Consider the following 11,895-nt stretch of genomic DNA (forward strand, 5'->3'; position numbering starts at 1 on the left):
GCCATATGTTGGCTCTTTTATCATCGTATTCATTGAGGACATCTTGGTGTACTTCCGCAGCCGGGATGATCATGAGCAGCATTTAAGGATTATGCTCCAGACCTTGAGGGAAAAAAAGTTATATGCAACATTCTCAAAGTGTGAATTCGAGCTTGATTCGGTGGCATTTCTGGATCATGTGGTATCTAGTGAGGGGATTAAGGTAGATCCGAAGAAGATTGAGGTAGTTTAGAGTTGGCCCAGACCGTGTTTAGCAATTGAGATTCGGAATTTCCTTAGTTTGGCCGGATATTATCGTCATTTCATAGAGGGTTTCTCGTTCATTACTGCACTTTGACTAGATTGACCTAGAAGGGTGCTCCATTCAGGTGGTCTGACGAGTGTGAGGAGAGCTTCAGAAGCTCAAGAGTGCCCTGAGCACAACTCTAGTCTTGGTTTTGCCTTCACCATCGGGTTCATATATGGTTTATTATGATGCTTTGTGGATTGGTATTGGGTGTGTCTTGATGCAGGAGGGTAGGGTCATTACTTATGCATTGCGCCAGTTGAAGCCCCATGGGACGAACTACCCCGTTCATGATCTACAGTTGGCAGTTATAGTACACACATTGAAGATTTGGAGGCATTATCTCTATGGTGTGTCTTGAGAGGTATTCCCAATCATTGGAGTCTACAGCACTTGTTTAAGCAAAAGGACCTAAATTTGAGGTAGTGGAGGTGGTTAGAGTTGTTGAAAGACTATGATATCACTATTTTGTACCATCCCGGGAAAGCCAATGTAGTGGCCGATGCCTTGAGTAGCAAGGCTGAGAGTATGGGTAGCCTTGCTTATATTCAAGTTGGTGAGAGGTCATTAGCGTTGGATGTTCAGCGGTTGGCCAACCTATTTGTGAGATTGAGCCTAGTCGGGTTCTTACTTGTGTGGTTTCTTGGTCTTCTTTGTATGAGCGCATCAGAGTGCGTCAGTATGGACCCCCATTTGCTTGTCCTTAAACACATGGTACAGCACGGTGATGCCAAGGAGGTTTCCATAGGAGATGATGGGGTGTTGCGGATGCAGGGCCGGATATGTGTGCCCAATATGGATGGGCTACGTGAGTTGATTCTTAAGGAGGCCTACAGTTCACGGTACTCCATTCATCTGGGTGCCACTAAGATGTATCCGGATTTGAGGTAACACTATTGGTGGAGAATAATGAAGAAAGATATAGTGGAGTATGTGGCTCGGTGCTTGGACTGTTAGCAGGTGAAGTACGAGCATCAGAGATCGGGCAGTTTGCTTCAGGGACTTGAGATTCCCAAGTGGAAGCGGGAGCGTTTTACCATGGATTTCATTGTTGGGCTCCCATGGATTGGAAGAAATTCGATGCAGTTTGGGTGATTGTGGACCGATTGACCAAGTTGGCACATATCATTCTAGTGGTGACTACCTATTCTTTGGAGCAGGTGGCTCAGATCTATATTAGAGAGATTTTTCGACTTCATGGCATGCTGGTATCCGTTATCTCTGACCGGGGCACGCAGTTTACATCACACTTCTGGAGGGCCGCACTGCGTGAGTTAGGCACACGGTTTGATTTGAGTACAACATTTCTCCCTTAGCCGGCGGACAGTTCAAGCGCACCATTCATATCTTAGAGGATATGCTACGTGCTTGTGTTATGGATTTTAGTGGTTCATGGGATCAGTTCTTGCCGCTTGCAGAGTTTTCCTACAATAATAGCTACCCATCGAGTGTTTAGATGGCACCTTATGAAGCCTTATATGGGAGGCGGTGTCGTTCTCCAGTTGGTTGGTTTGAGCCGGGAAAGGCTAGGTTGTTGCTTCAGTGATGCCTTGGAGAAAGTCAAGTTGATTCAGGATCGGTTTCATACAACACTGTCTAGATAGATGAGTTATGCGGACCGAAAGGTTTGTGATATAGGATTTATGGTGGGAGAGAGAGTTTTGCTATGAGTTGCACCCATTAAGGGTGTGATGAGATTCGGGAATAAGGAAAAGTTGAGCCCTAGGTACATTGGTCTTTTTGAGATCCTTGAGAGAATGGGGGTGGCTTAAAATCGTGCATTGCCCCCCAGCTTATCAGCAGTTCATCCAGTGTTCCATGTTTCTATGCTCCGAAAGTATTATGGTTCCCATGTATTAGATTTCAGCTCAGTCCAATTCGACAAGGATTTGACATACGTCGAGGATCCGGTGGCCATCTTGGACAAGCAGGTTAGAAAATTAAGGTCAAAGAACATTGCTTCAGTGAGGTTCAATGGAGGGGTCAACCAGTCAAGGGGGCGACTTGGGAGACAGACCATGATATCCGTAGTCGTTATCCTCACCTTTTCAACAATTCAGGTATGTCTCTACACTCGCTTGAGGACGAATGTTTATTTTAAGAGGGGGAGAATGTAACGATCCGGCCGGTCATTTTGAGTATTGTAGCCTCGTTCCCCTATTTATTTCCCCTTCTATGTTCAATTGTGATTATGTGACTTGTCGAGGTGGTTGGTTTGTTTTTGAGCGAGTTTCGAAGTGAATTAGGACACTTAGTTCCAAAGTTGGAAGATTAAGTTGAAAGAATTGACCAGAGTTAGACTTTTATATAGACGACTTCGGAATAGAGTTTTGATGGTTCAAATAGCTTCGTATGGTTATATTGGACTTAGGCGTATGTCCAAATATTGATTTAGAGGTACGTAGGTTGGTTTGGGGTTTTTTGGCAAAAGTTGGAAAGTTGAAGGTTTGGTTGGTTGACAGGTTTGACCAAGAGTTGACTTTATTGATATCGGGCTTGGATTGTGATTTCAGGAGTTGGTATAGGTCTGTTGTGTCATTTGGGACTTGCATGCAAAATTTGAGCTCATTCGGAGTTGGTTTGGTGTGATTCGACACTAGTTTTAGAAGTTGAATGTTCATTGATTCAACAGGCTTGAAATGGGGTGTGATTCATAGATTTCATGTTGTTTGATGTGAATATAGGCTTCAAATAGTTGGTTATGTGTTTTGGGACTTGATGGTATGTTCGGACAGGTTCCTGAGGGACCCGAGTGTGATTCAGGTTGAGTTCGGACTCATTGGAGACTTGGTGGATTTTGGAGGCCTGCTGAGTTCTGGTGCAATCGCACCTGCCCACTTTGGGCCGCAGGTGCAGCACCGCCGAAGCGGCCTCTGAGCCACAGAAGCGAGATTCGAAATGGTGCACAAGTTTTGCAGGTGCGAATGAAGACGCACGTATGCGCAAACGCAAAAGCAGGAATGGCTTCGCAAATGTGAATTTGGATTTTTTGTGAGGGACCGTAGGTGCGGTGGACACTCCGTAGAAGCAGACTGGCAGGAGCGAAGGCAGGACCGTAGAAGCAGTCCCGCAGGTGCGCAAGTTTAGTCGCAGGTACTTGGTCAGGTATCTAAGTGGAATCTGCAGGTGCGGAAAATAACCGCAGAAGCGGCGTCGCAAAAACGACCAATTTCCGCATAAGAGGTAATCGCTGGGCAGAAAAGGATAGATCGAGGGTTATTTCATTTTCCATACTTAGATTAGATAGCTCGGTTTTGGGCGATTTTGGAGGGGATATTCAAGGATTTAATAAGGATAAGTGTTTTTGACTCGGATTTGCTTATTAATCATAAATCCATCATTGTTATTATTATTTAATTAGTGTTTTGATTTGGCGAAATTGGGGATTTTGCGAAAACTTTCCTAAACAATAAATTGGGGATTTGAAGGTCGATTTGGGATTGGAATTGGATAATTTTTATATAGTTGGACTCGTATCAAAATGGGTATTCGGATTTTGTGAGTTTGGTTGGATTCCGATGTGCAAGCTCGAGGTTGACTTTTGAGTTGACTTTTTTACTTTCTTTAAAGATTATAACTTTATTATCCGGAATCGTCTTCTATGATTTGTATTTATGGTATTAAGTTATTTTGGCTAGATTCGAACCGTTCGGAATTGGATTTTTGCGGAAAAGGCGTACCAGTGGGTTGATTTAGCTTGTTTGAGGTAAGTATCTTATCTAACTTTGTTTGGGGGAACTACCCCTTAGGACTCATGTGAAAGACGTGTATATGAGGTGACGAGTGTGTACACGGGCTTATATATGGTATTTTAACCGTTTAGGCATTTAGAATCTTTCATGCATTTAATTAGAAATTGAAATATTATGTTAGATTTTCCATTGTTAAATTGCTCTAACATGCTTTACTTGATGTTGTTATCACTTGCTCTATCCTTTATTGTCAAACATGCTCTTATATGTTTTAAACGCCTTTGTTATTTCTCTTGTTGTTATGTTACCTCCTTTATTGTCGGTTATTCTTGTTTGAAGTTGTTGCTTATTGAGATATTTTTCCTTGTCGAGAAAATTTCACATAATTTGTGAGAAAATTCCACATATTTTGTTATTATTGAGATTCTGTTCGTTTCCATCAAATGTTCACTCAGTATATATATAATAGGTCTGTGTGTATGTGTTAAAACCTTTAAAATTTAAATAAATATTAAAATCATCGCAATCAAGCAATTGCAGACGTTATAATTAATTATGTTCCTCCGCGTGTAAACATATTTCATAGTCATCATCATGAGTTTTGACTGATCAGATAAGAATATACTTCAAATGATATGCCTTTAGATACTGCCATATGTAACATAGCTAGAAATCAAATTTGGAAAGGACAACTAATCTAAACCAATAGTTAAAAATTACATTATGTTTAGTGCTAAGAACGTTCACAATTGACTACTCAAGTTTGAATTTTGGATCCTGACACATCTTATATGTACAAATGACCTATAATTTCTACCACAGAAGTGTAAGTGCCTACAATCATAATGGCAATGCCCATTATCACAATTCCTAATATAACTACTAGCTCAAATCCCAGTGTTCGATAATCGCCAGAAATCCTCAAGAAACACAAGCATGGGAGTATTGTAGAAGCTGTGATGCTCAAAAATGCTCCAACAAGTGACATGAGATACCCAAAAAAGGGGATAGCTAAGGCTACAATAATAGTGCTAATAACTATAGCAGTTCTGATAAGTATACTGAAGAGCCTTTTGTTGAAATTAATTGGAAGTTGATTTTCAAAAGAATTCACCAGAGGTTTTATCATTAACCCATACTTGGCTATTGGATTGACCAGTGTGGTGTAAATTGCCACTTTTGAGCTAATTTTATTAGTGGGGAGGTTTAAGGTTATTTGGGAAAGTACAGTTGGACCAAACATGAGATACCCCACAATTGCCATTGATGCATAGCTGATGGTGCAAAGTAGAAAGCAAACATACATGACCTGCAACAAAAGATTGCAATAACTTGAGTAGTCAGTACTTAACATAAAAGAAAGGAGTTTAACTTTTATACAGTAATAGGTAATTGTTTTTTACGAATAATTGCACTATTGGCAGGGGCGGATTCAGTTCAACAGTTACGGGTTTCCGTGAACCCAGTAGTTTTTGTCTAGAGCTTGTATTTGTATTGAAAAATTCATTAAATGTATAAGAATAGTTAGCTTGGAACCCAGTCCGTTCTTTCAGTTAGTATTGTATATCAATTCGAGATTTTTGTAGGAACCCATAAACTTAAAATCCTGCATCTGCCTCTGACTATTGGTCCTTCAATTATTAATAAATTCTTAATGATCCCTATAATATTTTATTAGCACATTATTAACTAGGATATAAAATTTATGCTTCTATTCTTTTTACATAGGATATATGTTATGTTAGACTATTTTTAGAACTATATAATATAACCTATAAATATAGAGTAATAGTGCAAATTTAACACAACTTCTCGGTAGTTGAATGGGTTAACACTTAATAATTTGATAACTTTGTCAAGGGTGATCACAAACAGTGACCAAAAGTGCACAGATCAATTAATGGAAGGTTAATTGTGTTTATCTAGAAATCACAAGGACTAAAATGAGAATTTGTCAATATTTAAGGGACTAAAAACACGAATTTCCTATTTTGTAACTAGTATGGATTGGTAACCTGCAAATTATTTTAAAATAATGTGTCATAACAGGCAACATATTATACTTAATAGTAAAAAAATCATTTACATTGTCAGCATATATAACTTAAATCGTAAAAAGAAGTGTAACAAACTATGCGAAACTAATAATGCCTTGGTATTCATACCTTAGAGAACTTCTTTGGATTTATCATGGAAGTATACAATGTTGGGAAAACTGGATGAGCACAATAGCAGAAGGCATAGAGGCTAACAGCAGTAGGCATTCCTTTCCAGTTTACGAACTGAGTCCTATTTGCTTGAAATCCAAGCCCATCAAATACAGCAACCCACAAGATGGACCCAAGTAATACAATAGAAGCCACTACTCCACTTGCAGATATATAAGAAAGAATGCTCATATTATTCAACCAAACAGTAGGCAGAATAATTAGGCTAATAATAACCACAAAACTCTGTTTTCCACCAATGGTAACTCCAAATATTTGAAATTCTATGTCTCCGAATAAATTTTGTAAGTTATCGCCCTCTAAAATCAAGAAACCTGTTACGACCATATAAAGTTCCACGTTCATCGTCGTGGAGACAAGCATTCTTCCGCATTTTCCAAATGCGCGTTCCCCGATGTCAGGGTAACTTGTTATAGTTGGATCAATGTCCATGCATCTTTGGATTAATAAGGCAGTGTAATAAGTTGAGATGGCGATAATGAAGAGAAATATCAAGCTCAACCATCCTCCTGATGCTAATGCGTACGGTACTGAAAGTATGCCAACTCCTGAGGAAAAAACAACAATTACTATCTATCACTTTAACTACGAAAAATTTGGTCCAAATAGTTGTCGCTTCAAGAAATTTTATAACGGACTAATATTTCTTTTCTCTTTCAAATGCGGTGTATAAACCGCATCGGAAAACTGCATCAAATCGAAATATCAAACCAAACCGATTAAAAAATTCAATTACGTTTGGTTTGGTATTGAATAAAAAAACTTGAACTAAAACCAACATATGAATATAAAATTATATATATATATACATATATAAAACTCTTTATATAGAGTTTTGTTTAAAAAACATCTAAAAATATTTGAGATTCTCTTATGGCATGTAATAGGTTAGAGTTATCTTCTTGTATATTACTTATAGTAGAACTTTATTTTGAATATTTCTTGTATTTATCCTTTATGTAGATATATGTTGTAACTTCCTCTTATAAATAAAAGAAAACAAAGAGAGCAACTCTCACGTTTGACCTTCCATTTATCTCTTTCATCTTAATATTTAATAGAATATGGAGTCCATTTTATTAACTTTAAATGGTGGATTGTATGATCATTTTTTTATCAAATGTCATTAAAACGCGTTAAATTCTTTATTTTTTCTTATTCATATGTCAAGTCTACTAAAATCTTATAGTTTTTTTCGAATTTGAAGTGGTATTTTAATATTTTAAAATTAAATAGAATATTATTTAGGTGTCATATTGATTTTTATATTTTCATAATAAATTCGCTTAATCTTGAAAGTGACCATCAAGGAAAATAATATATGTCGGGACAATAAAAATAACGTATAATGTGTATTCTCCCATTAACGGAACTTTATAGGTGATACATCTATTATTTTTTTAAATTTTTACTTAAATATTATAATATTACTTATCAAACTTAATAAAGTAGATGTTTGAAGATAATTTCATGCTAACAAAAAAATTTGCGAAAAACTCGAAAAATCCGACAAAATCGAACCAACCCAAACCATATAGTTGGTTTGATTTGGTTTAGATAGCACTGAACCAAACCCGATCTATTGCGACAGTACCCCTTCTATAAAGATGCATATGTCGAGTAGCATTTATTCATTTAAGAAGGATAAAGATAATTTAGTCAAATAACTCCCTCCGTTCACTTTATTTGGTGATGGTATACTAAAAATCATAAGTTTTTATTTTTACATGTATACTTTACGCATATCACAAGAGAGACAAAAAAAAAATTTCTTGTTCTATACCACAGTCATTACTTACTCATTATCAAAATTATTTCTCAAATCAATAAAAATACATCAAATTAATATGGGTATCATGGTAAAATATAGCACTTCATTATATATTTCTTAAGGACCCAAAAAGTCCAAAAAACATGCCAAAGTAAAAGTGACAGCGAGTACTTTTTATAATTACTAGTTACCAAATGATATTTTAAAATAAACCCATCAAAAACTTTCTGCCAAAAACCTCCTGATGCTAATGCAAAGTACTAGAAGTATGCCAAAAAACAACAACAATAATTTACTACGACTTGTCTCAATCAGTCTACAAGTTTGCAAGCGGAAACCTTGAAATGCTAAATTTTGCCGTTAGTAATTGTTAAATTAGGCAGAGGTGTCATCACAAAAAGCCAAACAACAAACAAACAAAATACAGGCTGAGGGCGTCTATATATGTGAGAACACCATTAATGACTAATGTACCGCTAATGATCTTTTCGAAAGAATACAAAAAAGCCAAACAACAAACAAACAAATTACAGGATAATGTCACATTAACCAAATCAATCAGTCATGACCGATAATTAAGGGATAGTAGTACGTTATACTTTCAAAAACCTAGCTGCTCTTTTTAGTTCCAAGCAAACCTAGACAGTAACTATATACGCCCTGTTTTATTTTAAATGATCACGTTAGATTGGATAAACAATTTAAGAAACTAAAAAAGGCATATACAAAATTATCATTAGAAATGGTTGATCTGAATTAGCATTTCAATAGATATACGTCATTAGGAATCAAAATTAAAAAATTCTCAAATAAGCAATCTTTATTTGGAGCAACGGAAAAAACTTAGAACGTATCATATAAAATGAAATAGAAGTAGTACTTTGTGAGAGAAATTTTTGAAGATTTTTAAAAGGAAAATCATCAAAAAGATAATACCTTGGCAGGGGCAGATCGACATTGCGACCTATAGGTTCACGTGAACCCAGTAGCTTTTGTCCAAACAGTATAAATGTGTTCGAAAACTTCACAAAATTTCTATAAATATTTAAATGTGAACCCAGTTACTATGGGAAATTTACTCGAGATCGTTGCAGAAACTCATAAACATTATATCCTAGATCCGCCTCTGATGTTTGGTTGAAAAAATATTTTACGTAGGAAGAAAAATGAAATTCGAATTTCCCAAGAGCCTAGTGATGTATGATAATTTAGGGCACGGATTGTCAACTTTGCCAAGACTGATGCAGCCTATATTCTATGGATTAAAGTCATTTTACATATATATATATATATATATATATATATATATATATATATGTAATTTTACATATATAATGTAAAATTATATACTTGCTTCATCTGTTTCAATAAGAATGAACTTAGTACTATTGGGGAGTCAAACAAGGTTATTTTCTTTGATTATGTTTTTTGTAAAGAGTCTTTTTAAATATATTGAATATAAATTCACAATGAAAATTAGTTAATTTGACACACGACTCAAAGATTCAAATAAATTGAAACGAATAGACTATTAAATTATGAATCAATAATTTAAAATTAAAAGTACAAGGTATTTTGTTTTAAAAACTTAAACATTTGAAATTTAAACTTGTTATCAACAATGACTTATTAGACTAGTCATCAGAGGAGAACCTGACAAAGCATTGAGTCCATTGAAACAAGTTCTTGAAAAGGAGGTTGGTCCTGAAACGAACTCATGTTGAACTTGAGGGTCCTCTAGTCCTGTTTCTTCGCTGCTACCTTGGTTTTGCTTGTGATAGTTGTCATTGGCAACTAAGAGCCGCACTGTAATATTTGAGTAGTCATCTTCTGATTTAGGCTCCATGCTTAAGTATTCTTCTTCTTTTTGATGTTGCGCTTTTTCCTCTATGTTTATTATGATCAAAGAGAAGAAGAGGAAGATGAAGAGAGAGCTAGCACAGTTCTTGTGGGAAAAAAGCTACCAGAATTGACTCTTATGTGATAAGAGATGAGGTTGTTTTTTTACAGTACGTGTACTTGACCTGTCATTTCAAAAATGAGAAAAGAAAAGGATAGAACTTTCGAAATGAAAAGAAAAAGGATAAATTTTTTGAAATAAAAATAAAAAGGACAAATTTTTAGAAACATCTTAGTTTTACCCATCATTTTATTTTGGGAGCACTCATATCCTACCATTATCATCTTATACTTGCTCTTGACTCTAATTTAGCTTCAACCTGAAGCATAACTGATGTAATTTCAAATCATAGTAAAAAGTAGACGGGTAATTTAATCAAAATTTTAACTCTTTTTTTTGAAGCGTTTTTATACGTGGAATCCACCCTATTTATACTAGAAATCTATTAAAGGTAAGGAAATATGAAACAAGCTGCTAACCACAAAAACAGAAAGGACCCTGCACAATAACCGGTAGGATATATTATTTACTTTTTCTAGCCGATATTACATAAATTATACGTTTATTATACATATTTATTTTGTATACGAAAAGCTAGCATACTCACATAATCTTACGACCTTTTATGAATAAAGTCAAACAGCATACTTTCTGACCAGCTCTATTTGTGCATCACACTATCAATTGAACTTTGGTTTATGTCCCTTTTAACATTTGATTGCTCCAATAGATAATGTTGGATGCATCATTTTTTTGATCAACTTTATCTTCTCTATCTCCTTCAATTTGCGTCTTGTCAAAGTCGTCTTCTTAAAGGTTGATTTCTCTCTTAGAAATTTTTTAGAATATTCAACCTATACTTTTAAATGTCAAGTGAAAGAAAAAGAAGGAAACGAGAGTTAAAGTTGCTACTAAACTTAAGTACACATGCAATATTTTGCTTTTATAAGGAGATATTTTGCGCTTGAACTTTTTTACTTTGGTCAAATTATATTTTATATCAAAAATTTGAGCATATGATATTCATATGAAATCCACTCGTATTACATATATTTAGATATTTTTAGCTCTCCATACATAAAAATAAATTTAGCTTTAAAATAGGAGTTATACATAATTTTTCTGTTGAATATAAATATTTTTTTTTTGTATTTAAAATAAACTTTACATACTTAAAATTACATAAAAATGTATTATAACTCTAATATTTTAAAAAATATAGAAAAAACTACTGTAAAAAGAAAATAGTTAACTGACTCACAAAAAAGTAAAATAGAATTTCATCACGATAATTTATTTGCCATAGGTAGATTGGACATAAATTTTAAGAAAGAAAGACTAAAGGCACATAAATAAGACTATATACTTGTTTACAAAATAATAGAATTACTATACTAAAATATACTATGACTAAAATATGAAAGTTATTCACCATCATTATAATAGCAAAATAGCAAGAATTTAAAACATAAATAATTTATTAATATGGGATCGAGTTATGTTAAACATATCAACATGCTAAGATTATCTGCTATATTGGAGAAGTGTTTTATTCAAAGAGTAGATTCTCTGAGAAAACATTTGTTAGGAAAATCATTCTTGAGTAAATTGGTGATTTGAAAAATAGAGAAGAAATAACATCGTCATGACACAATTCAAGCAATAGAAATAGCACAATTCGAAGTCATTTTCCAAGTCCAATCATGGAAAATTTTATGGACGCTAGACTCCCGCATCTTCTCTTCCTCCTCTCAATTTCTCTGATCAAGCATTCCACATGGTATATGAAGAACATTATGTCACGATCCGGATTTTTCACCATCGGGGGTCGTGATGGCGCCTACTATCGGAGCTAGGCAAGCCAAGTATTTAAACATTTTCTGATAACATCCCAACAAGAACAATATAAATATAACAAGTCACTTAAATTAAAGCGGAAGTCTTTAAAACACAGATAACTGAAAAACCCAAAAATGCGGAAGTTTAACATTTCTCTACCCAAGATTGGTGTCACTATC

The 11,895-nt window shown here is 35.0% G+C and overlaps 1 protein-coding gene across 1 annotated transcript; it reads right to left on the reverse strand.

Moving 5' to 3' along the window:
* Positions 1-4,676: 4,676 nt before the first annotated feature.
* LOC109242019 (vacuolar amino acid transporter 1-like) lies at positions 4,677-10,018 on the reverse strand. Its single transcript, XM_019408845.1, has 3 exons — positions 9,631-10,018; positions 6,144-6,754; positions 4,677-5,287 (listed from the first exon to the last, which is right to left on the reverse strand). The coding sequence occupies exons 1-3, from the start codon at positions 9,821-9,823 to the stop codon at positions 4,766-4,768; spliced, it is 1,326 nt and encodes a 441-aa protein (XP_019264390.1). The 5' UTR covers positions 9,824-10,018; the 3' UTR covers positions 4,677-4,765.
* Between the last annotated feature and the right edge of the window lie 1,877 nt (positions 10,019-11,895).

This window comes from Nicotiana attenuata, unplaced genomic scaffold, assembly GCF_001879085.1.
Source record: "Nicotiana attenuata strain UT unplaced genomic scaffold, NIATTr2, whole genome shotgun sequence".
NCBI lineage: Eukaryota > Viridiplantae > Streptophyta > Magnoliopsida > Solanales > Solanaceae > Nicotiana > Nicotiana attenuata.

Coding starts and splice junctions, on each gene's coding strand:
- LOC109242019 (XM_019408845.1), bottom strand. CDS start 9,823: ATGGAGCCTAAATCAGAAGATGACTACTCAAATATTACAGTGCGGCTC. Junction 6,755..9,630: donor TGGACTCAATGCTTTGTCAG/GTTCTCCTCTGA, acceptor TTTTTTCCTCAG/GAGTTGGCATACTTTCAGTA. Junction 5,288..6,143: donor ATCCAAAGAAGTTCTCTAAG/GTATGAATACCA, acceptor CTTTTGTTGCAG/GTCATGTATGTTTGCTTTCT.